This window comes from Globicephala melas, chromosome 17 (assembly GCF_963455315.2).
Source record: "Globicephala melas chromosome 17, mGloMel1.2, whole genome shotgun sequence".
Classification (NCBI taxonomy): domain Eukaryota; kingdom Metazoa; phylum Chordata; class Mammalia; order Artiodactyla; family Delphinidae; genus Globicephala; species Globicephala melas.
Window position 1 is genome coordinate 50,007,905 of NC_083330.1, and position 27,795 is coordinate 50,035,699.

Below are 27,795 nucleotides of genomic sequence, written 5' to 3' on the forward strand. Positions count from 1 at the left end.
TGCAATAAAACTAAGGCTCTACCACCTTTTGTTAAATTCAAGTCAAGAAGGTCAGCAGAGGACTAGAAAGCAATAAGTTACTTATCTTTATAACAACATCATGTGAAAGCTAGGGCACTAAAATATACTGCAAAACCATTGGCATGAATTCCTAAAATAACTGAGGACCTGAAATCAGTTTAGGAAAAGCAGCACTTACCAACGAGAAACAAAGTAGAATGAATATGGGAGGAAAAACGTGGGAGCATGCCTGGATAGCCCTAAAGGATCTATTGGTTTATAAATGCTTATTATTAAAGACTAGAGCATTTTGAGATTAAGGAATAATCCAGGATTCACTTTGTGAACTTGGCCTTGCATCAGACCTTGAGTGCACTTGAATGATTAGGTCTAAGTAGATGATGTACTGTTGCAAAGGTTCAAATAAGCACCTCATGGATATACATTCACATGAAAAAGGGTGGGAGCATCACAGCTATGAATAGCAGAGACGATTAGAAGATATTAAAATGAAGATGAAAAGAACACCCAGGATTCACTCTTAAGGTAGGACCTAGTTTGTCCGAGCCACTGTCAGACAATCTATCTCCACCTTCCTCTCATTGCAAGTTCTGATGGATTTGTGATTTTTGAGATGTTTTCCAGGTTTCAGCTATATTAAAATTCTTCTTGGAGCATCTAATAAATTTTCATTAGCCTTTAATGACTATTCAACTTTAGCTGCTCTATATAGGGAATAGGTTTATTTTCTATGAATTTTCTGTGCTATTGTCCATAAAGTACACATCTCTTAGCCTTAAGGATGCAGAACAAGTTGTTATCTCTTAAAATTTTACATAGCATGCATCTTAACAGTTTGGAGACTGGTATGCTGACAATGGGATTTTTTTCCCCGACAACTTCAATTCCCAGTTGGAAAGAGAATAAAAACAACTCAATTTTGGGGATGGAAAAAAATGAAACAAAACGCTGCCATGTATGTCATAAAACTTATAAAAGAAATGCATAAAAATTTCAAATGTTCAACCAAGTAGGGTAATATTAATTGTGTATTTCAGTCTTTGAATATATAGAATGCTTTGTAGGAGATGGTGAGCATTCAGTTCTAGTAAAAATAAGAGAGGACACACATTATTCATACCACAAGAAGCTTCACACCACTGAGCAAGCTTGGTTCATAGATCAACAAGCTTGCTCAGTGTGATGATAATAGATTACATAGTCTCATAATTTTTAGTTATAATACGTAATTTTCCCTTCCTCATCCCCCATAATTATCTGATAATTGTGTGCAACAAAAATTATTTTCCAAAGCCTATGTGATTTATTGTTCCAATGTGATCCACATTTAAGCTCTTATTCAATTAGATAATTATTAGTATTACTAATCAAGGAGGACAGAGAAAGAAATGAGTATGAATCATTTTGAGTACCAAATTCAATTCACTAGCTGTATCAATGTGAGAAAATCATTCAAACTTTCTGTTCTAAACAGTCTTCACAAACATCATTTGTCCATTGGAAGGTGGTTTGCATAATATAAAATGCTCTATCCATGTAAATTATTATTGTTATGTCTCTTTAAATATCAACATTTGATCTATGTGATGCCATTAACACAAATGACACAAAATAGAAATAAGGGTGCATATTATTTTTGAATTTATACTGTTAAAAGAGTTAAACATTAAAGGCCATTAGAGATGGCTTTAATGTCTTGGTAACCTACATAAGTAAAGCAAAATCTAAGCCAGACTCAATGCACTTGAATCTAAGAAAGTAAAATTTAAGAACAACCAATCACAAACAGCCAACTAGGCTTTCCCAAATAAGGCAACAGCTTAAGCTACAGCCAATCAAATAATTTCCTTGCTTTGCTTCTGCATCTTCTCTATTAAAACTTTTCCCTTAGCTCCTGCAGTAGAGCTGAATACTTTCAGTTAGGTGCTGCCCAATTTGAATCAATGTTCACTCAAACTCTTGAAAATTTTAATGTGCCTCAGTTTATCTTTTAACAGTATACTTCACCTTTGATTCCAGAAATCAACTATTACATTGAGACAGAATCATCCTCTGGATTTCAGAATGGTAACAGGAATAACCATTTCCATGGTTAAAAGGGGACCAAGAGATCATCTTCCAGTCATCAAAAATAATATTTTCATTAAACTGTAATGGTAGGCTTGTGACAGTGATAGTTAAAAGGAATTTTACTGATTTGTACATAAAAATATCATTGTCCAGAGTAGGGTAATATATATATATATATATATATATATGTATGTATATATACATATACACGAAGAGTTTTAATTGACTTCTCATTATAAAATCATGCTGAATAAAAATAAAATCTGCACATTCCAGATCAGTTTATTTGGGGTTTTCCTTCCTATCCACTGACTGCACAAAACCTCTGCAGGTGCCATTACTGTTAGAGTACTACTGGAGATAAAACAGGACAGGTCAAAAATGTACATCAAAGGCACCAATTTGACACAAATGGTTATTCTGTTTGACATATATCATATCACAGTTGGTAGCTGAAGTGTTTATTTGAAATTTAAATGCTGATTAAGTCCTTTGCCTGTTTTTGGAAGCACATACAAACAGTCCTAGTCCTGTTTTTGCAAGCACATACAAAGCTAAATATACCAACTCTCATGAAATCAAAAGAAACATGCATAGCATGTCAGGCAGTCATTGTTGTTATTACCAATAAACAAAAATGTGTATGCTTCCCCAATCCCAGTGCTGAAATGTGCTCTGTGTTTATGGAGTAACTTGAAGGAAAAAAAATCATCTGGGTTAAGAGTTTGACGACTCTGGCTCAGGGGTGTACCTGGGTCTCAACATCTGTCAGCTTTCTGGTCTGCTCTGCGGTCTGAGAGAGGAGGCTGGTCCCTATCTCGAGCATGGTGGCTGTGTGGTTCTGAACTGCATTCTGCTGTATCTGAGCCATCTCCGACTTCATATTTTCCACAATGTAATTCTCAATCTGCAAGAGATAAAGGACAAAACATACTACATTATAAGCAAAGTCTTTCAGTTGAAGCATGTAATATTTACAATGATAAAACAAGACACAGCTGGCAAATCAGCCATCTGGCAGGAATCCTCAGCATCTCTGGGAGCTGGGGAAATGGGAGCAGAGCACACAGGAACACAGTTGCTAACAAACCCGTAATATACTGATGCACATATATAATCAACACAATCACAATGAAAATTCACACTTGGATAGTGCTTTCTCATTTAACCCTTAGAGCAAAGATAGAGAGTTAAGCACAGATGACCTCACTGTTCTTTTTATTTTATAGCTGAGGAAACAGAATTAGAGAAGGTCAACGATGAGCCTAAGGTCACCAGCAAAAATTCAGCAGAGTTAGCACAACAATCTAAATCTTGGTTCTCTGGTCTTTTCATTATACCATATTGAACACTTATCTCTGAGAAATACTCAGCCTCATCTGTAATGAAAAATAAAAGACCATGCTGGGTTAGGGAAATGGGACAAGGAGTGGGAGGGGGGCAGATACCCAAAACACAAGCCTTTAAGGGAATCTTAACGTATAGGCAACAGCATATGAAATGAGCTGCAGAGCCTCAGAGCTAGCTAAAACTATGATCAGTGCTCCTTTGCAAGCTCAAAAAAAGGCACTGAAAATATGGTCCATAAAGCAGCATTTGCCCTTCTTGCCTTGGGGAATGTTTAGTCCTTTATGGTGCCACCTTAGAGAATATTATGATTGTAAAATAAATGGTACCATAGGGGGCAAGAAGAATTATTAAGTGACTTACTATGAGGGAGCCTGTTAGGCACTTGGGAGAATAAAACTGAGGATATTTTTCATATGCTTGAAAAATACAGAAAGAAGCCTGCACTTCCCTGTCAGTGCACTTAATTCTCCCCCACAACTGTGTGGTGACTACATTTTATTACCCAATTACACATAAGGGGAAACTGCATCCCAGAGAAGTCCGGTCCAAGGCCACACACCACAAAAACAGCCAGACTTGGATTTGAGTGCTGAAGTCCTTAACTTTCATACCAACACTGCTAACCACTTGATAGTTCTGCCAAGTCGTGCTTCATAAGCTGGGTTCCAAATTATTAACAGCTACGTGATTTTTACTGATTTAGTGAACCAAAATACATCCACTATTTTATAATCTATAGTAACACTATTGTCATGTAATAAACATAGCTTAAAACTAAATTCTTCTTTGTAACTTTGGCAGTTCACTTTCTAACAACATTTCTTGCTTATTTCTATTTATCAAACATGAGTCTGTCCCAAGCTAAAGAAAATGAAAGGTCAGAATCAAACTCATATTGTTATTAATAAGTTCTGACTTTGTTCTTGGTCAATATAAGGTAACTCCCCTTCAACCTTTCAAGTCCCCTTCCCAAATTAGAAGTAGGGGGAAAGTTTCAACTCACAAAAATTTATTCTAAAACAAATACAAAATAGATTAGAACACATATCTGGAAATTATCTTAACAAAACTTAAGGTCTCTCGGGTAAATTTAATCTTGGCTCTATTCCAACTGAACTAACATATTTTAACAACAGTGGAAGGGTAGAGGAAAGGAGGGTGGGTTGGAGTAACAGACATCTATTGTTTTAGATTCTGCATCATATGTTCCCTCTTTTCTAAGTAACTTCCCTTAACTTTCTTTTGGGAAATTGTCTTTTCCTCCTTCAGAACAAATGCTTTGGGTGGAGCTGTCCCACCCTAACTTCAGGGTAAGGTACATGTTTGAGCCTGACAATCAGAATGCTCTGCTCCTGCTTAGAGAGAATAAATTGTTCAAGAATGGAAAGGTACTGTGAGCAAGGCCAGTAAGTCTCAGTTATGCAATTTTGTCTAACTAGCCTACAAAAGAACTTCCTTTTCCTCTGTGGTAAGCTGGTAACATATATGCCTGACACTGTTGAGGCCCCATTTTGCCATCACAAAACTAGAGACAGTCTAAGAATGAGGCTAAGTCAGAAAGATAGATACGTAGCCCAGGTGATACAGATAGAAGGATACTTTTAGAGCACCTCCGTCCTGTCATGTTTTTAGCCAGATCCACCCTTGGACATTCAGTTATAAATTCTGTGATGTCCCCCTGAGCAGCCCACTTTTTTTTTTTCTTTTGCGTCAATCACATTGATTTAGTTTCTAACAAAACCAAAAAAGTCTTGACTGATAAATCTGACGGATGCTTAGCGAAGGAAGCCTCAGACAGGCACACATTAGCAGTATGTTCCTTGCTTATCCAGGGAATTTGGGGCTTTATATAAATGTGTATATGCTCAAAAATGGCAGATAAGTCTCCATCATGGAGATGATACCTACCACTTACAGCTGACATTTATCCACTGTCTACCATGTGGCAGGCACTGAGCTAAGTGCTTTCCTTTCACAAAAGCGCTTAAATCTCACAACAACTTTATATGGTAGGTATTGTTATAGCCGTTTATAGGTAAGACTACCGAGCCTTAGAAAATCCACAACTTGCTCAAGAACAAACAAGAATTTGGCACCCCCAGTGTCAAAACCCAGGTTTTTAACCTCTAACCTTTTCATCTTAAACACTACTTAATTACCCTATGCATTTTATTACATAGGTCCTAAACCCTGTGTGTTTATCCAAACTGCATGGGGAGCATTTTAAAAATGCAGATGGAGGTGCAACACACCAGAACTTTGAATCAGAATTTTCAAGGGTATGTACTAGGAAACTATATATTTTTAAAACTTCCTAGCGTAATTCTGATTCAGGCAAAGAGCAATGCTTCTCAAAGTGTGGTCCACAGAATAACTGCCTATATCAGAACTATTTATGAACAGTCTTCTATGAGATAAGAAAATTATAGCAGAATGCAAATTATCTATGTTGCTAAGCACACTGGTGTGTGTGTGGGGGGGGGTATGTGTGTGTTTGTATATGCATATGTGTGTGTGTGTGGGGGGGGGGGTATATATATATATATAAAGAAAGTAATGCTCCAATGCTTTAATTTACATTCTGGTCCTAGCTTCTTACCTTGTTCACAAAATGGCAATTTCCTTGAGTAAAAGTGATTTAGACCATCAAATTATTCTATGCCAGATTCCCTGGTTACCAAGAAATTTCAAATAACAACTTGGTTTCCTATGCAGATTTCTCTCCTGAGAGAAAGTTCACTCACTAATCAGTGAGCTCCAATACAGATGTGCTTGATAATTACATATCAATTTCTTATTCAGTTGGTTAGTGGAGTCAGTTCCCAGACTTTGATTTGCTCTGGTGTAATAATAATCACGTGCCCCAGTCTCCACAGAGGAGGACACCCTCTGGCATAGAGTGACTATTATATCAACGTTCAGCTGCTTTGTGGTCCTATCTCTGTTGGATACTATCTATTCATCTATTCTGTATTATTGTGCTTTTTTTAAAAAAACTGTAAAAATTAACACCAGCAAAGCAAAATATCTGCTTTATGCCAGTATTTATCACAAAGAGCTTCCCAATTCTGCTGACCCTGTTGTAGAAATAAAGTAGGTCTCCAACCTATCCTAAAATTCGTATTTGGGCTGCCATGATGAGTAACATGAATCTAACTCTAGCTAATTATTTTTTAATCAAATGGGGCTGCTCTAAGAGTAACTGCTTTTTAATGCAAAAGGTGATGGCACACTGAAGTAGCAAAAACCAGATGTAGTTGATTTAAAGGCTGAGGAGAGAGGCAGAAGTCAAATATACAATGTGTGATTAATAAGGAGGACTACTTTCATCTTAATCTCTAAACATTCCTCTGTAGATGTATAACTGTGAAATCCATCTTCATGTGCTATACTAGCCAGGTTCAGAAAAGACTTGTAACAAATTTGATTGTCTTCATATATTCTGTACTGGTTTCAAAATATGTTTACAGAATATGATGGCTACTTCAAGGTTCAACGTTTTATAAACATCTAAGATGTGAATCTTAAGCTTAGAATTTGCTGGCCACAAGAGCTAATGGGTTATAAAGTAGGAGATTCCCAATCTGAATCATAAAATTATTTGACTATACTGTCACTCTCAGTGTCTGACTCCAGAGTTTTATAAAGTATTGGCCAAAAAACTAGTAAGAGGATGTAGGATGTGATTTGAAAGGACATAATAAATGGTAAACGATGATTTTAACGTAAGGAAATAATGTTACATTTGTAAAGTGATTTAGTGTTTACAAAGAGCTTTCATACACTGTCTGACTTGATTCTTATACCAACGTTACAAGGGAAGTATTGACTCCATTTATGGTTTAAGAAATTGAGGCTCAGAGGCCTTAGGTGTCTTGTTAGAAATGAAAGAAAGGACTCAAATCTATCTTCTGACGTTCCACTAACATCAGAGTTATGGGAACTGTTTCGTTGTTGGATTGGTTGGCTATTTGATTGACTGGTTAAATTGATTTACTGATCTCAGTTTTAGCCAGCTCATTGAAAATTCATTTACTTTTTCCTTTTAGAAAAACATGCAACATTAGAGGGTGATTATTTCACTCTGCTTCACCACATTAGAGGCCAAATTAATTTGAGATGAGGTGAGAGGTCTAGGGCCAGGTATCTGGAAAGTTCACTTTGCTAGCACTTTTAATACAATGGGTCATTAAAAATCCTCTCATCAACGCCTACCTTTTTTTCTTAGTATGCAGTTTATAATAATATGTGTGTCTTCTTCCTCTGATTTTATTTCTTACAAACTACTGTTAAATATAACAAAGGTAATAACAACGACAATATGCTAAGCCTCTACCAAAGCTAGGTTATGCACCAGGTTTTACAAAGATATATCTCACTGACTACTTGTAACAATCCAGCCACTCTATTATTTTTTCTCATTTCACTGATAAGGAAACAGGCTCCAGAAGTTAAGCAAATCATCTGTGATCACATAATAAGTTGCGGTAGAGCTGTTACGCTGCTTTGAAAGAAGCTAGATGGCCCCTCAGGATATGCTCCTTTTATAGGATGGTCACCCATCAAGCACAAGCACACTATCACAAATGTCACAGACAAATTCTGGTAAACACACAATATTCATGCAGGGAATACATAAATTGAAGGCTACAGAATAGATGACGTGAAACTGTCCAAAGACAGATAATTTTTCATTTTTTTATTTAATTATTTTCACAGTGACTGATGGCTGTAATATCCTAGGAAATGTTATAGGTGGTGAGAAAGGAAATGTACAGTCCACTGTATGACAAGTAGCATTATTAAATAGAGAAAAAAATATTTTTAAGAAGTGAAGATTATCATCCATTTGTAGTTCACTCATAAATCGCACACCCATGTCTTTTGCCCAATGACGAGTAGAGAATTAATGCTATCATTTTCCACTACAAAAGAGAGTTCTGGGAAAGATCTCTTACTGGGCCCTCAAAATTCTTGCCACTTCATGTTCATGAGAACCAAAATCTGTGTGAGATTATGATATGTCTTGCATGTGAAACGCATTCTCTATCATTTCACTTCAAGAGGTCACTTCAAGGAATCTCTTAAATCTCTTAAACGACAGCTTATCTTAAAGCACAAAGAACAGAATTTCCCCATGTAATTCTTAAGAAAATAACATTTTAAGCCCTATAAAAATTGACAAAGGCATTGTTCACTTAAAATATGTTGTAGATTAAGTGGACTCTCATTGAATGTTGCTGCATATGGTATTACTCAGTTATGGCAAAACAACCATGAAATAAAGTAAAAGGGTAAATATGGCAAAGCAATAAAAAGGTAAAGCAATGTAAAAAAAAAGCCTTAAATATTGATGCTTTTATCAAATATCATTGTTTCATAAATCCGTGGCAATCCTGAAAATGCAACCGAATCTAGGTTTATGGTTTTATAAAAAAGAAGGCTGAGGCCAAATATATTATTTGCTAGAATTTCTATTATTAGAATTTCCAGTATACTGTTTTTTTTATGAAATGGAGAAGTATAATTAATCGTCTTTATAGACAATAAATCTACTTAGCTGACATCTGAAACAGCTTTTGTACTGATACGTGTGACATGCATCCCGCTTTTCACTTCAGTATCTGAAAGAATACTACTTAGAGAAGAAAGAAAACCATTAGAATAAGTGAGCTGGCAGAGACATTAAATATCATGAGCTCCAAGAATCTCATTTTATAGTCGTGGTGACTGAGGTTCAGAGAGGTTATAGAAAGCAAGGTGAAACAACTAATTAATGTCAGATGTCGGGCTGTGGTCACTCAGTGTGTGGGAAACTCAGACTTAACATCAGCAGGCTGAGTCAACAACAACGGCTGCTGGTATTGCTGGCCTACCCCACATTTCTTTTCCTATCCCTTGTTTCCTGCTACTTGCTTTACTTCTGATGGCTCCTGATTTGAGGCTACCCTTTCACAATACTAATTCATGCTTAGCAGTTTTGGGGGTTTTAACTTTGCTTTCTGGACTCTACCCTTGCTTTCCAGCACGAATGCCCACTAGCTGCCCCTTAGTCAATGAGCCTCAGTCTCCCCCTGATTTTATTCTCCCTATGCATCACCCCACAAATGGAAAACACTGAGACCAGACTCTATATTAGTTCAGGCTTATTAACCCTACATCAGTTCACTTCAGTCCTAGCAAATATGTGATGAACGCATCCTATGCACTAAGTCTGGTACCAGGTATTACCAATACAAAGGGTTGAGCCTTGTCGGAAATAAATGCTTATTAGATGTGTCATTTCAATAGACGGTGAATACTCTGGAGTTTACCTCTGACTATATTTCTTCCTGTAAATATTCTTATCTCTTTTTGATAAGAAGAAGCTCTCAGCTACTGAAATTAATAATGTTGGGGGGACGTTTGTTATATTCCTTCCAAAAGAGTAACAGCAACACCCTTGCTGAGGCATATGGAGAAGCTAACTTCAACAGTACCCCAGAAAAATCCCATATGAATAAATTCTTCTTCAATCATTTTCTTGGTTATGACTCTTTTAAGACCACATTTTTGTGGCTGCTGAAAGTTGCCATTTCACATATAGTGCCCCATAGTTGTGTCAGGACCCAGGAAAATCATTCTCTCTTCACATAAACAGATGAGATGTTTCCTGCACCAAAACACACCTCACTAGCCTGGAACCTCTCTTTTACATCCCACCTTTTCACACACAGGAAAAGTCAGAGTCACGAAACTTCAAAAATATTTATAAATGTCTGCTTAATTTTTCTCTTTACATTTTTTAAAGGGAGATGAAATGTAAATAACACACTCAGCCAGGAGTCAGGTTATATGTGTTTTAATCCAGGTACTATTGTTGATTTACTCTGTGAACTTGGACAAGTCACTTAAGCAAATTGGGTTTTAGATCTTCATACAGAAATGAAGGGCTGGTTTAGATTCTTTTTAATATCTTTTGAAGCTCTCAAATTACTTCATTTAAAACATCCTTTACAAAGCACAGGAGTCTGCAATATTTTAATTTTTATTTATTATAGAAAATCAAAATATGGATGGATATGTCTATAAAATATATAGTACATATCCTTGTGGCAGTTAGAAAACAATGATACAGGAACACAACAGAAAAGTCATGGATCAAATCTCTATAGCACGCACATCTGTTTTAAGATAAAGAGCTAGAACCTCTGATTCCCTTAATCTCCAGGCACCATTCTGCCCAAAATATATTCCTTGCTTTCCTCCAACACAACCTGGCTATCTTCTTATGTTTCTTATGTCAATGAATGGCACTACCACCACCTTCCCATTCATCCAAGTCACAGGAAGCATCTTTGACTATTCCTTATCTTCATTTTCTGTATTTAATCAGCACCAGATTGCATTGCTTCTGTTTCCTGAAGGGTGCCTAGGTCCATCCCTCTCTCCTCTTCCCCTTCTCTCTGCCATATCTTTTTATCCTCACTGGCACTGACTTAGGGCAGACTCTTGTCATTTTTCTTCTGGATTTGTTAATGGCCTAATAACTGGTCTCCAGAATCCAGACTTGCTTCCTCCAATCTATCATCCGTGGCATAACCAAAGGATTTGATCGATCTAAAACACAGATTTGGCCTTGCCACGCCACTTCTTAAACTCTTTCAGTAGCTTCCACCACCTGCAGCTAAAGTCACAACTCCTTAATCAGCAATGAAGAATCCTTATGATCCAGACTTGGTTTCCCTCTCCCTACATGTACCTTATGCTCCAGACCTACCAAATTATTTGCCTTTTTCTAAACATACATTATTTTCTTTTGCTTCCATGCCTTTGCATATAATTTGTTTTGATGGGAAGGTTCCTTTTCTACCTCATCCTCCCTTCTCCTCGGTTAGGTCCTGATTTTCAATATCAGTTCAAATTTTTTCTCCTCAAGGAAACTTTTCACTTTTAGTTATATTTGTTCCTGAAAGTATGAAATATCACATTAGCAACTTTCAGTGAGGTCTTTTTGAATGTCAATGGGACCAATGTAAATGATGCAAAAGTAGATAGGTCTGAAGACAAATATCCTCACTCATGGGACCACATAATCCTATCTTGTCTTCCTGTACCTTCCCTACTTTTCTTTTCTCAATCGTCTCTGTTATGGGTAATTATTTAAATTAAGTAAAATCCAGCAAACACATTGAAAAGGAGCCATGTGTTAATCACTGGACTATACAATGAAAGCAAAAGAATGAGTAAAACTTGACTCTGATGATCAAGACTGTTTATAATGTAAGTGTGATACAAGTGCTGGAATGAAGGTACAAATGTCCTTCCTGCCTGCTGGGGTAGGATGAAGGAAGGAATGACTCTTCTAAATGAGGGAATCAAGGACATCTTCCCAGAAGCAATCCCAAATGAATGTGGCAGGGAGGGCACAAATTTCTTATGTCTGCCTTAGTGCACAAAAATGTGGTCTGGAAAACCTGGAGGATGCGGGGATAAAGAAGGAAGCCAGAAAAACTATGACAGCATGCAAGGAACTGTGCTTGCTTAGGTAAGGTGAGGTGACTTTCCTGACCATCTCTTGAAATGTACTGTTCAGGAAATCAAGAGATAAATCAGTCAGAAGCATGGGCATGCCACTGAGGCCACACACACAGGGCAAGGGCATGCTATCAGATTTTTAATGTGAGATTCATTAGAAAGCTCAGGCAGATAATTCCTTAGCACTTAACTAAATTTTCAAACACACTAAGCATAAAATTTACCCCTTTAATAAAACATATAAGTGCATTTCTGTGTGTGTGTATATATATATGTTGTGTGTATTTATTTTCACACATATGCTCTCACACACATATATTCTTATACTCTCAACCTACACGTTTCAGATTTTACCTTCACACTTTGTGGTTCTGTTCATTTCATTGTAGTTTACTTCATTAAAGATTCAAGTAAAATAACTAATGCATCACTTTCCTCTGGATGAGGTATGTTTTATGTCAGATTTAATCAGTATAGATAATGCCTGTTAAACAGTCATGGACAGCTTCAGTATCTGCCACGCAACTAAGAACCCTTTCTCTCAAATTCTGAATTTACACTTAGATGACAGAAAAAAGGGAAGAACCACAAAGCAATTTTGTATACATGGTTTTTGTATCAGTGAAAGTGATAGTTTTTAAACTAAAGAACATATTGTTTCAAACAGAAAACTGCAAACGTAAATTCCTTTAATGCTTTTTAGTTTCTTATCTGGAATGAAATTTAACCCCCCACACATTACATAAAATGCATTCTGGTTCACTTAAAAAGAAAGAGCTCTGACATCTGAACTAGAGACCACCCCAACAGACGGTAGGTTGTGGGCAACCGATAGGGTAAAAGAGACTCCACAGAATAATTCTAAGAAACATCTTCTGTAAACTACATTTTTTTCCTCCTATGACAAACGGCAGTGATACAAACAAGTAACTTATGATGTTCATTTTTTTAAGGGAAACCTCCTGTGTTAAATGAAAACACTGCAAGACAGATCATGAAATCTAAGTACTCAGCATATGATATAAGATACACACTAACAAAAATTCAAAAGCCTTAATAATGAAGGAATTTATAGATTTTCAGGAATACCACTAGTAGGTAGAAAAATGCCATCATTTTACTCTGGTGTTTCATATAAAATTGCAAGGTATTAGCACTTAAAATCTAACCTTATTCCAATGAAACCCCGCTGTTCAACATTCTGACTTTTTAGGCTATTACTTTCCCACACATGCTGTTTCTTTTTTTGAAATACAGTTGCTCTATTTGTCTTCCTTATCTTCTATAATATCTCTTAAGTTTATGATGGCGTTTTTAAACTAACTTTTATCTGCTTAAATGTGGCAAAATTAATGGTAAGAGCATGTGTGCATGTATGTATTTTTCCTACAATAGGGGATTCCTCAATGGAATGTACAAGAAGTTTGTACAGTCATAAAACTGTCAAAGTCATTGTATAATACACATTCCAAAGCATTCTGTGTGAGGTCTAATTTTTCCTGAATAATATTTGTTGAGTAGTTTTTATTTAAATTACCTTTGGTCTAAGTACTAGAAAGGTTAGTAGGCTGGAAATAGTTATTCAAAGCATGAGAAAGGGACAGTGATTGCTGACATCTTATAAATGAAATAAAATCCCCATTTTTCCTCACTTTGACCAAAGGATGACAGACACTGGACATTGTTTCTTCTTTCACAAAGACCATTTTGGTGCCCTAGTGATGCTTGTTACATCTCAAGTGTTATTGGAAGGGTGCCCTAATTACCATTACAATGAATTAGTCTCTCTTAGAATTAACCTCACACCACAAGAGAGAATGAAACTGAGCATGAGTAACTGTTTAAAATACCTGCTCCCATTACCACATGTATTGCCAGAGGAATTCTGTAAAAGTTTGTTTTAAAGACTCACTCATCTAGTTTTGGGAGCTGTAGACCACCTCACAGTGTTCCTTTTGATTTCATCCCATCCCCAACAAGCAATGACCACTCAAAACCATTTGTTTTTCACTAACTGAAAGAAGGCTGGTCTACTTTTTGGAAAGTCTAAAGCTTGGAAACTTAGAAATATTTTTTAAATCATGAAATACACTGTTAATAGACACCATAAAGCTAGCATTAAAAAATTAGCAGATGGGGCTTCCCTGGTGGCGCAGTGGTTGAGAGTCCGCCTGCCAATGCAGGGGACACGGGTTCGTGCCCCGGTCCGGGAGGATCCCACATGCCGCGGAGCGGCTGGGCCCGTGGGCCATGGCCGCTGAGCCTGCGCGTCTGGAGCCTGTGCTCCGCAACGGGAGAGGCCGCAATGGTGAGAGGCCCGCGTACCACACACACACACACAAAAAATTAGCAGATGTCATATTTTGACATATTTGGTTTGAATTTTCTTTCTTTTTGTTTTTAGTAAGAAATAAAATGTTATCTGGACAATAACAAAAGCACCCCCTCCAAACACACACACATCCTGAAGTTGATGTGAACTTATACAACATAGGTATATACCTAAAATAATAAGCTATATACTGTCTAGTATATTTTCTAGATTTATAAAAACATTACCTTATTATTAGGCTCCTTAAACTCTCCTATTTTTTAATCAACATTATGTTTTTGAGACTTAGACATATTAGTAGTATAGTTTTATTATGCATTACAGGGAGGAGTCAGGTTTAGTAATTTTAACAGCTAATAGAACAGTCATGTCCCAAGGCTTGACTAACTCAGAAGAGAGGAGTACAAACTCTAAATAGACACATTACCCTGAGTTCTAGCTCTGTCACAAGAAAGAACAAAGTGTTTCTCAGCATCTCCCGAAGCCCCTAGGATTTCTTCTCTAAGGAGCAGAAAGAAAGCTGTATGATGAATCTTCCCCCATTTATAGACTGTATCTCAAGAATCCATACCAATAATTTTTATATTTGGCAAATAGTTATTTCCCAGAGAGAGCAGTTAGGGGATTGAGAAAGAAAGGGGAAAAAGGAAACAGGTTACCAGATCTAAAACTTGATTCTACAGTCCTTCTCAAACATACATTACGACATTAAGATTTTAAAATAACCATGACATAAATTATAATGACAGCCCTTCCAACTTCTTAGGGAGCCTTTCATTGAATCAACTGTTTAGCCTATATTTTAAGGTATAAAGTGATGAAAAAGTACCAGCTCTCCATGGCTTAAAAAAACAAACCCTTCTGCTTAACATAAGTAGTATACAAAATGATATATGTAGTATGTTCTCAATTATGGTAAGTGTATTCAGATACACATTTGTATGCATTGGAAAAAGAAAAGAAGCACTGAATCATGAACAATGTGTATCTCTGGCTGATGGGATACAGGTGAATTTTATTTTCTTCTTGAAATGGTTTGATATTTTCCACTTTCTTTAAGAAAACAACAATTTAATTTTATATTCAGAAAAAACATAAAGAATGAGAGAATGACATTTGTAAAGACATAAAGATATTAGAATGCATTCACTCAGTGGGAAACTTATAAACATGTGGCAACTTAGTGGTGGCTTAGATCAAATCTGTACCCACAGATGTGCCCCACTGGTTCCATTAGTTTTTTTCCTTTAGTGCTGTCCCCTATCCACCCATTCCCAATTCCCTGGCTTCAAGTGAACTAAAGAAAACCAATAAACAAAAGAGCAGAAACAACCACAGGTAGTTTCTTTGAAGGGGAAGGGTTTTGTGGAAATCTTCGAACAGCAGCCATTATTTATTGAGCACTTCCTATGTGTCAGTCAATGAGCTTTAATTATTCCTCACAGCAGCCCTTTGGAATAGATATTGTTACCATCTCACCAATATGAGATGGGAAAACTTCTGAGAAATGAAGTGATGTGATCAGGGTCACAGAGCCCAAATGCTAGAGGTGGTAGTCTGTTGATACCCCAAGTCCATTCTCTTTCCGCTTCAGTTGGCCTCAGGTCCTTGGTTAGTGCAAGGATCATGATCAGGTCATTTCCTGCCCAAATCTGTCCAGCTGAAGTGTTTTCGTTGGCTAGCACTTTATTTTTTAAGTATAGTTTCAAGTCTTTATCCAGAACTCACAGTTTCCAATTAGCCTACCTCTCTTTCCCTTTAAGCTATTAAGGTAAGCTGCCCTGATCCTAAAGGCATTAGAGTTGCTTCCAGTGTCAGGTAAGGGGAATAATAAAAGTACTTAACATCTGGGGCTTCCCTGGTGGCGCAGTGGTTGAGAGTCCACCTGCTGATGCAGGGGACACGGGTTCGTGCCCCGGTCCGGGAGGATCTCACATGCCGCGGAGTGGCTGGGCCTGTGAGCCATGGCCGCTGAGGCTGCGCGTCCGGAGCCTGTGCTCCGCAACGGGAGAGGCCACAACAGTGAGAGGCCCACGTACCGAAAAAGTATTTAACATCTGACTATCATTTTCCAATGGTAAAAAACAACTCTTTATTCACTTGTTCTCTCTTTTTAAATACAATGAAAAATCCACTTAACCACTATCACGCTTAGGAATACTGAAAGAATGATTGGATCAATACGTAGTAGGCCTTCCTAAACTTATCTAAACTTTGAAGCCTTCCTAAACCAAGCACAAAGTAATTATTTTATATGACAAGGTGACTCATTCTTTCCTCAGCTCCATGATGATATGCTCTTTATGGCCTCATTAATTATCCTTGCTGACAAGTATTAGTGTTTTCTTTCACTTACTCAACCAAAAGAGAGATACCATCTTCATATAGCATACGGATTAGTACCATGCTTATTCTCTTGTTCATTACACCATCACTCCTTCAAATAAACACAAATGTCAAGTGAATAATTAATGTTCATATACTCATTGAAAGCTTATTATCATAGAGTGTACTCTAATATGATTTAAAATAAGCTTTCCAACCAATTTTCATCAAAAATCTTCAAGCAAGCCTCTTTTTTGGAAATAAATGTTTTCTAGGTTACTAAATTACAAGTTGCTGAACTATATCTAAATTAACATTGCTGAACTAAATAATTTTTGGTCAAAAAAATTTTACTTCTTAAAAGTAAAGGTGTATTTACAACTAAATACACTTACTGTATTTTGCAGATACATATATCTGTATAGAATAATGAATTAGAACATATACGCTAAAGTAGAAGACTGTTTCCCCTTAAAAATGCCATGTCTAATCAAGCAGGTGTAAGATTACAGATAGTAGATTAGATATCAACAAAGACAAACAGGAACATGCGCAGATGTGGGTGTGTAATTATGTATGTTTATATTACATATAGATACATAAATATATACCTGTTACATACTTTCTTATGTGAGATAAACTCAGTTCGGTAAATATCTATTGAGTCACTTTTATGTTTTCTGTGTTAACAGGCCTTGTACCATGAATATATAAAGATGCAAAATATACAGTTATTGCCTAGTCCCTGTCTACTGAGAACGACAAGTATACAAGCAGACAACATCATTATAATGTGGTAGCGGTTAGAATAGAAATAGCCTATACAGGACTGTGAAATATATAACTCAAGTTTATGAAATCCATGACAGTTTTATTTCATATACTCATAGAGAAGAAATAAAGAGTTTTTGACAGGTCTTAGTTAACTCAACGTGACTGCGCACAAATATAATTTGGAAAAAGCATATGTTTAATCACTCTTTCTTCTGTGATATCCCACCCAGGACTGATTGATCTCAGCATTCACAGTTTTAGAAAGGCCTTTTTTTTTTTTTTTTAGAATAGCCTTTTTATATTAAAATTATATCAGCATCATTATCTGCGGGAAACCATGAAACCCAAAAATTACACATCCCAGGATGTCGCTGAGGTCTTTTACATTCTTGACTTCTTAAAGTCAAGGGTTTTCATGCCACAGCATGAGATATGTTATATTAAAAAGTCAGGTAAGTTTGCTACAAAGCCACAATCATATCAGGAAATCACACATTTGTTTTCTTACAACTCTTTCATCTGTAAAATGGAGAGTCAAAGAAGATAGGTAATTTCCACCAAAGAAACAGTGAAATAGAGCTTACAGCAGAACCAGAATTCTCACCCCACCTTGTCCAAATCCAGAGTCTATAGTCCGTGCTAATACACATCATGCCTATCAGCCCAGTTTTAAGGATCTCTCCTATCAGAAGTTAAGATTCACTGTGGTCTATCTGATTTCTTCCAAAGAGGAAGAAAGGTCTTCGTGAACTTGAAAAAGCAGGTGGAATCTTGTGGGGTGTTGTGCTATCTTTAGCATAGTGTTATGGAGAGCTCCCAGAATGTGTCATCAGGAGACCTGGGTGATTTGTTTTTTTTTTTTTTCACTTATCAGCCATATGAACGTTATAGTCTTTTACTTCTCTGAGATACATATTTCTCATCAGGAAGATCATCCTGCTAATTATACCCACCCTAAGTATCTCATAAGTTTGTTGTCATGATCAATGAAATAGTGTGTGAAAATACTTGATCAGCTCTAAGATGCTATGCAAATGACAGATACCTATACTTTGGTCTAGAGACAAGTTGGGAAAGTAGTTTGGAAATCTATTAGAAGTGTGAATTCTCTAGTGTAACTTTATTTATATGTATTTTTTTCAATGAGAAGATAACTAACAGTTAAAATTAGCCATCGCATTATTTCTCTTACCAAATTCAGATTTATAGCCAGCAGCATATGAGAAGAAGCAGTGTATGAGAAAAAAGAGGAAGTTTCAGATTCTGACAGCTTTATACTGGCAACTGATTAACTGTGTGACTTTGAGCAAACTGCTTTCCCTCTCTGTGTCTCAGCTTCTGCATCTAGAAAATGGGATTAATAATGTACCTACATCATAGTATTGTTCAAGGATTAAAAAGGAAATATGAACAGACCTACACTGAAAAATAAAATAATAAACTTCTAATGAAAAGAAATGGGTTTGAACTTTCTCAGCAGGTATGGATGTAAGAGATGGTGTGGTAGAGTTAAAAAAAAACATTAATGAGGAATTCGTTCTTAGAGATATAGCTTCCTAACACTTAGCACTTAGCATGACTATGAAGAAGTTGCTTCACTATTCTGAGCCTTGGTTTCCTCATCTGTAAAGTAAATGTAATAATACTTATGTCAAAGCAGTTTTGTAAAGTGAAAATATTTTGTAAACCATAGCCATACAAAGACAGAAGATTCATTACAGCATATTGTCAATCCCTGATACTACTGCCTGCCTAATGCTAAAGGGTTCTGCAAATCTTCATTCTTAAAGAATTGTATCTTTCCTGTTTACATTATCTCAGGAATCTATGTACCATAGGGTGGCCAAAATGTCTGGGAACAGTTAATAATATTTTATTGTATTTTAATGTAATGTCAGAAAGCCATTTATTATATATATTCACTAATTCTTCCAGACGTTATGGCCACAGGGTGTAAAGAAACCTCTCGTACAACATGTGCTAGCTGTTTCAAACCTTCAGAGGAAACTTTCTCCTTGAGCAAGTTTCACCCAGAAATATCTACAATTATGATTTTGATGATGATAAGATTCTGAATTGTTAGGCCAGAAATGAATAAAGTGAAAGACTGCAGTGAATAAAGTTCCCAGATGTCTTTCATAAAAATACTGGAACCAGGGAGGAGAGGGCAGAATTGGGGGAAGATTGTAAAAGAGAGAGAAAAAAAAGTCTTTCTCTTTAACCTTTTAAACATTACAGTTAATTCAACTAGCTGAACATCTAACTTAAAAGCAGATAAAGTATAAAATTATTCACAATATGAAACTATTCATCACTTTACTTATGATGACAGGAATCTGAAAGTAATAGTATTGCAAGTGTTTAAGTTTTGTTTTGTTTTCTGATAAATTGACTGATAAATTGAAGACGAAGCACTACAAGCCACTGATGATAACTATCAATAAAAATTTAAGACAAAGAAAATATATTAAAACAATAAAAACAGCATTTACTTGTATGGTTCACTACTGGACATTTGGCAAACTTGACAATGTAAGGCCTGAAATGTAGTTTCTTCCAGGAAAAGCATGTTTCCTTTGAGACAGACTGATGTTTAGAATTTCATAAACCTCGGGGGCTTAGCACTTCTTTATTTAATCATACAACTAAAAAGTCCCTGTGGACACTTGCTACGTAAAAAATTCTAAATGAGTAAGTCTGTTGACACTTCTGAGCTTCCTGTGATGCATACCATTAATGCATCTACAACTACTGTGCCATTGGGCATAAAGAAATGAGCCACGTAGTGGTCTGGGGCACATTTAATGGTATCATACGGAAAGGTCATGGCACTACACACACTAGGATTTCATCTTTAAATGTAATTCCAAACAGGAAGAGACTCTCTAGCAAAGAGGCATTAAAGTAGTCCAATTTCCAAAATGTTCAGAGAGACGCAATCACTAGAACAGAATAAGGTTGGTTCTCCTCAGGAGAAATCACACATGTCATAAAGTGAGGCTAGAGTAGTGTGGCTCTTTCATGTCTTTGACTGTGACCCACAGTAAAAGGTATATTTTTAATCAGGGCAAGGAACAAATACCACACGCACATGCACACAAGAAACAGTTTTTATAAACAATATTTACTCCAGTGACACAGTAAGAACTGGAACCCATGTCTCTGACCCTCGGAGACTTTGATATTTTCTATACTGTTCAATTTTATTTCATTTTTACAAAAAGAATTGACTCAACCAGTTTTTTAGTTTTACAACGTATTAATGGTCATGATGTTCAAAGAAGCACTGAATTGGAAGCTGATGTTCATAAACACTATTTATTATGTCCTCGCTATGTGTGAGGCAACGTGCTGAATAGTTTGTTCACATCATAGCATTTAGTCCTGAAAACATCCATTAGAGATGAGCGCTATTATGTCTATTTCATAGATGAGGCATCTGAGATTAGAACTTGGCTCTGATAGTGCAGCCAGGAAATGGAAAAATCAGGGTTTAGAAGTCAATCCTTTCTCTCACTCAGAATCACACTCACTGTACCACCAAAAAGCCAAAAGTTGATATTTCAGGGCAGATGAGACATATTTCTGACTTGATTAGCACAAAAACTGTTTCTGTACAATAAAGAAACTAGCAGAACCTAACATATGTTCTTTTATGATCATTGTCTATATGTCCTACAAACTCAGTGTAGTACTTCTTAGAACACTTTTTTTTTTCCAACAAAGCTTGTTGTCATTAGTTTAAGTGACCCATTATAGAGCTTATTTGTGTGTTTTATATATCGACATTTCAATAGGATGGATTCTCGCTGGTTATTAAATTTAAAGACAACGTCGGTATGGTAATCAGCTTTTCCTGGAATTCGTATTCTTGTTTAGTCCCCTTCTGCATTCTACCAGAGTTGTCTGTATGACTAAGACAATAGGGCAGAAGAGATGATGGGTCGCTCTAGTTAAAAGACACTAAGGCTTCTCTTTCTCTCTCTCTCTCTCTCTCTCTCCCTCTCACCACTCACTCTGGGGTAAGCCATGGCATAAGCAGCCTCATAGAGAAGGCCACATGGTGAGGAACTGAAGCCTCTGGCCAGCAGCCAGGTGAATGAGCTCAGAATGGGTCCTCCAGGCTCAGTCAGGTCTTCAGAGATTGTAGCCCTGGCCAACAGCTTGACTGTAACCTCACAAAGGACCTGGAGCCAGGAACACCCAGCTAAATTGTCCCCAGATCCCTGACTCTCAGAAGCTATGTGAGATGATAAATGTTTGCTGTTTTAAGCTACTAAATGTTGGCACATTTTGTTAGGCAACAAGAGACAATTAATATAAACAGAGCATAAACTTTGCAGTTTGCTATCTCAATAGCGTTTTTGTCTGTATGTGTTGCATAGCACCTTTAAGAGCAAAAATGGAAAGGTAACAGAATACTCAGATTGGAAAAACTAAAGGAAAAACAGAAGCAAACTAAATCATGAATGAGGTAGGAAATCTAATAGTTTTAAATTAGGATTTGAGGTCAAACTACACAGACTAGACAAGAAGCTAGTATACAATTTATGAATCATTGAGACTCCTAAACCAAAGCAGTTAGTATAATAACTTGTCAACCAATCTATTAATTCATCAACATCTCCTTTACTCTTATTCTCCTCAATTAATTATTGGCTATTTTAAAAATCACTGACATCTCCCACTTGAAGCTGAATTAGAAAAGAGAAGAGAATTGAAACTCACACGTGTGAGTTCTGCAACTCTTTGTGGCTTATGGTGGGGCTAGTCATTGAAATTTGAAAAGTAGTCAAACTGATCACCATCATCCTTCCTGAATCTCCCTTCTCCTAAGGAGTGCCCAAGATTCTCATACTGTCTTCCAGCTCCCTAAACCCTTCTACCATGGCATTCACCCAGGTCTGCTTTTCCCTACAATTACTTCTCGTTGCATTAATTCACACAAAGGCATGAATGAGTGATTCCCAACTTACTGCTCTTCCGGCTATTTCGATTTTCTAAAAGACACTTGTTTACTAAATTAAATACTGACTTTTGGGATCTTGCAGAGCATTAGAAGCTGAAGTGAAGGTTTCGTAATTGAAAGTACATGTATCTTACTTGTGTCATATGGACCAAAACTGAAATTTCTATAAAAAAAAAAGTCAGTTGGTTTATGATGTTAGGATTGTTGTTCCATTATTTATAAATTTAAATAGGATTCCTCAACTTCAGCATACTGACATTTAGGACAGTGTTTTGTTGTGTGTGAGTGTGTGGCAGGGTGTCTTATGCATTATAGAATTTTTAGCAGCATTACTGGCCTCCACCCACTAGATGCCAATAGCAACCCCACTGTGACAACCAAAAATGTTTCCAGATGTTGCCAAATGTTTACTGGAAGTCAAGATCATGCCTAGTTGAGAACCACTGATACAAATAATTGCTACAATTTTTGAGCAAGTATGTGTGTGTATGTTTAGTTAGAGGATGTAATAAAATGATTTTAGGAAAGGCTGTGGGGTTACTTAGGATGTGACCACTCTCCTGGTTCTCCTAAAATTACAATCATATCATAGAACCAAATGGATTTACCTAATTTTTATCCAGCATTCTAATAAAAGGCAGACACTGAAACTGCTAATTTTATTTTAACTCTACTATTTATCAGATAACTTAAATTTGGCTATATTTACAAAACACAAACAGACATTCACATAAAGTGCAGGCTGGAAAGGATCATGGCTGACATTTCCTGAAATTCCCTGTCTTTAAAGACCATGTCCCAGAGGAAAGAAGGTCTCATAGAGATTCAATCACATATTGAAGACTAGAACCCAAGTCTCTGATCCTCATCTGCTCCTCAGTAAGGTAGAAACAACAAAAAATACTTTCCTCTTGGTCAGCAGCTCACCAGCACTGAATGTGATAGGTATTTTCCCTGGGTTTGTGTGTTATATACGTTATATATGCACCTAGAAGCACCAAGTAGAAGACATGAGCTTGACTACCGGAACTCAGCCATGTATTTACATGACCCAAGGGTAAAGCTACATTTCTCTGCCTCAGTATCCTCATCTTGAACATAGGGATAACCCAAATTAACGTGAAGGCTTTGTAAACTACCAAAGGTGATTAAAATGTGAATTCGCTTATTGTCATGCTAAAATGTTTGAGATAGTTATACAGATGATGAATACAGACTAAAAGTTTATCTCAGATAGAAAAAAGTGATAATCCCAATGCTGTCAAAACTAAATTTACAAAGAGTTTATGTTATTACTGTGATAAGGTGCTAAAAACGGGCTCTTTGACAAAGTGTAAATCCTTTTCCAATTCCTAACTGTTCTTTTCAGTATCTCAATTCCCTACCCTCTTAAGTGGGAATTAACTTCAACACTATTTTTAGTCAAGTACCGAACAGATTTAGCTTTGTGCAAAGGAGAATGCATTTGGAGAAATCTGAAGAAAATATACAAAATTTTAAAGGAACACTAACTATCTTTTTGCCAATGTACTTGTAAGTCATAACATCATATTTAAGATAGAGAAGTTGAGTTTTGAAATATGCTGGAACATGAAAAACAGACAATTGACCACTCTGGGAGTTGGAGAGCAGATGCAGTGATGGTGTATCTGAGTACGATTATGTTTGTCATGTTGGAAGATGAAATGAGATGTAGATTTAACGAGTGAAATGATGTCCATGAAAGATCATTCCTAGAAGCAATGCTTCTCTAAAAAGATACCATTTGCAATTCGAGTCTGGGAAAAAAAAAGTTTGATATGTTCTACCCTTATAGAAGGTTTTCTTTCCAGAGGCTCTCTTTTTTTTTTTTTTTTGGCCTTTGCTGATGTTATTCATTTTTTAAATTTTGTTTTGAATTTTATTTTTTTATATAGCAGGTTCTTATTAGTTATCTATTTCATACATATTAGTGTATATATGTCATCCCAATCTCCCAATTCATCACGCCACCACCACCACCATCACCACCACCCTCCCCTCCCTGCTTTCCTCCCTTGATGTCCATGCCTTTGTTCTCTACATCTGTGTCTCTAATTCTGCCTTGCAAACCGGTTGGTTCATCTGTACATTTTTCTAGATTCCACATGTATGTGTTAATATACGATATTTGTTTTTCTCTTTCTGACTTACTTCACTCTGTATGACAGTCTCCAGAGGCTCTCTTGAATGTCTTTTTTAGTGCATAATTAATTTCTGATGGACTGAAGAGTTACTAGATTTTTCTAAAGTAAGTCTGCCTTACTTTCCCCTAGGGGACAACTTAGGCTTTCAGGAAAAATCTGACTTACTTTATCTTATAATGGAGTATAAATAAATAATTAAATAGATGAGGGTAGTGATGATTCTTTTTTTATGGTCTCTCATTATTCTCTTAAAAGACAGGTGACCCAGTTAAAGAGAAGTGACTTGGAAAGATGTCACCAGTGTTTAGCATCCAACTCTTGAAATGGCTTCTTCTCTAGTGATAGTCAGCTGTTTGGTTTCACTTCCAAAGAATTTCTGAACTTAGCATCACTTCAGTTGGCTGTTCTAAGAATGCTGACCTTAATTCCCATTTAAGAGAGCGACGGGTTAGGATTAATGTTTCTTCTTTATATATGCTGCCTTGCAAAACCCTTTTCATTTGCTTATAAAAGAAGTTTGCCAAACTCTTTTTATTCAAAGGATTAAGATCAGGTTATTTCCATCCTAAAAGTGATCAAATATAGTTGTGGTAAATAAACAGGAGACCAAACGAGCCAACTGCAATAGACTGTAATATAAGCTACAGACTATTTTATCAGGTATATTTATCAGGAAATTATTATAAGATTAGAAAGTATAATATTTATATTTAATTATACTTTACACAATGGCAGTTCTCATGAGGAAATATACTTTAAAAAAAGACAAACAAATTAAACCAATATATTTACATGCTCTGTACATTCTGGCCCAAGGTCACCAAAGTAGTTATGCAGGCTCTGTCCTGCCCAAGAGCATCTAGCCACAGGTGTGAGTGGATGCTGAAATCAGTCCTCTTTTAGCTCCCTAAATCTCAGTGCTTAGCTCAGGACCAGGGCATTTTCTAATTCTCTCAAAACTCTTATATGGGTTAGTGGTGGTCACTTTTGGACTACCTGAGGTCCCAAATTGCCTTTCATCTAATAGTCCAGATGCAGTCTTTCTCTTTTAATAAGACTATCAGAGAAAAGGGGAGCACGTGGCTACAGGCCAAATAGTTGCCTTGCATTTCCCAGCCTGACATGATCCTACACTCACTCCCCAAAAGTTTCTAGGAATAACTATTCTTCCCTGTTAGAAGTTCTGGTGGAAACTGGGGGTAGTATCAGATGTATTTAGCTAGGGGAATAAGAAATGCTTAAATCCTTCTTTTGCCCAGTCATAACCCTGTCCCCTTGATGTACCCTAGGAAAATATAACCCAAGAGACTGTGGAAAAAAGAAACCTAAGTTTCACATTATAATTAGATGGGGCTTTGTGACAAATTCCAATACAGAGCTCTCAGATTAACTGTACTGAAGCATAAAGCCTAGCACTGAAGTGTAGTAAGGCTCCACCGAAACTAAAACTCAAATCTTACACGCCATATAGCCTGAAGAGGTGGGGCACTGTAACGCTCCCCCTCCACACTCACCGTTCTGCTCCTACGTTTCTCATACCACCATGCCGAGCATACCGAAAAAAGCCAGATTCATATTTCTTGTCCCAAGCTGCATGCCATGTGGTTGGAATGATAGGATTTATGTATCTGGTAAAGTTTAGCAAAGTTTTAAGAAATAATTTCCATACACATTATGTGAATTCTATGGGTTTATTTTGCAGGAAAGAAAGCTGCAATTTAGAGGGGAGATGAAAATTTCCATGGGAAAGGTAGAAGTTAAACTCAAACTTAATGAAAGTCTAGGGAGGAACAGAGAGGGACTGCTAGTAGAACAGCCCTTACAAAGGCATAGAAGCCACAAAGATACATACTTCATTTCGGGGCAGGTGGGAGGGAGCAGTGTATATTCTACTCCAGCCAGAGCAGGGGTTTTAGAAGGGAAAGTAGTAAGAAGCAAGGGTAGGCCCAGACAAACTGTGGTGGGTATTTTGCGTTAAGCCAAAGGGAATTTGAATTTTATCCCACTGAAAAAGGAGAAAATCCAAGGACAAAGGCCTTCAAATCTGACTTTGGGTTCTTCCTAAATTCCAAAATTAAAAAAAATCTGTTATAACAACTGGAAACGTTATTTCCAAGCTATCAACATGTGATCTGTGGGTCAGTACACTGGGGAAATACAGTATTTCTAAGATTTTTGAACGTGGAGTTTAGGAAATTCCCTATTTCGAAGCAATTATTCTCTGATGTTCCAAAAGATCAAGTACAATTTTCCTTTTTTTTTTTTTTTCTTCCAGTGCTTAATCTGCAGCACTCCATTTCAAAGCACAGCTCATCACTGATTATAAAAATACTTACAAGCAGGGCTCATTTTTAGTAGGTAATGAAGTGTAAGGACGAAACTTAAATGATGCAATATACCCAGTGTCTCGCCTTACATAAATAAATAAAGAACCATTTGTTCTATTTCATTTCAATACACACTTTTGCAAGGGAATGTTCTATTTCTCTTGGCATACACAAAAAATTCTGAGTATATATCAACATCTTTTTAATGTTGAAATGTAGCTTTTGTTTGTCTTTTATTCCAAAATAACTATATAATAAAAACATACTGGAAAATTTTTGATGCCTTGTTCAAAAGTGAACAGGCAGAATTTCCTTCCCAGATGCCTCATGACACTGGCATAAGCATAGCCAGAAATTTACAGACTCCTAGTCATAATCTCATCTGGATGAATCTGTTTTGTGTGCTAGTCAGGCCACACTTCACCTGCAGATACTGAAATTGAATCTATCTAAATCTTATTTAGGGACTTTCTAAAGACAGTAACCCACTGGAGAAGAAATTTAAAGATTGCTACTCTATGGGACTATTTTAAGGTATTTTGGTCTTTGGAGAAGTGGAAGAAAGTAGGAAGATGTGAGGGAAGAAAGTAACATTTTTGAGCACTGACCATATAAGCAAGGACACACCTTGCAATGTAAGTGTTGTTCCATCTGTTTCCACAGGAAAAAAACTGAAGCTCGTATGTGTGAAAGCAAATATTAGATAACAAGTAATGGTGGAGGTAAGATATGAACCTGAAAATCCTGATTCAAAGTCCAAAGCTTTCAATTACACAATCTTGTCAAGAATATAAAAACAGATGAGTGAAGTTCATAGAAGAAAAGATGACCCAAGGATTAATATTTGTAAATCTGAACTAATATGTTTGCTAAGTTAACCCTTAGAGGGTATGTACATCCATCCAAAGTAAGCTTTGATATTGTCATTAAAAAAAATCACATCAG

The 27,795-nt window shown here is 36.6% G+C and overlaps 1 protein-coding gene across 2 annotated transcripts in view; it reads right to left on the bottom strand.

Annotated features, from left to right (window-relative positions):
- The window catches only part of ANGPT1 (angiopoietin 1), a 250,691-nt gene that overhangs the window by 95,612 nt on the left and 127,284 nt on the right, over positions 1-27,795 (bottom strand). For both annotated transcript variants that reach the window (XM_030863092.2, XM_030863091.2), the window contains exon 2: positions 2,843-2,998. In XM_030863092.2, coding sequence (XP_030718952.1) covers positions 2,843-2,998 — 156 coding nt within the window. The remainder of the gene's footprint in view (positions 1-2,842; positions 2,999-27,795) is intronic.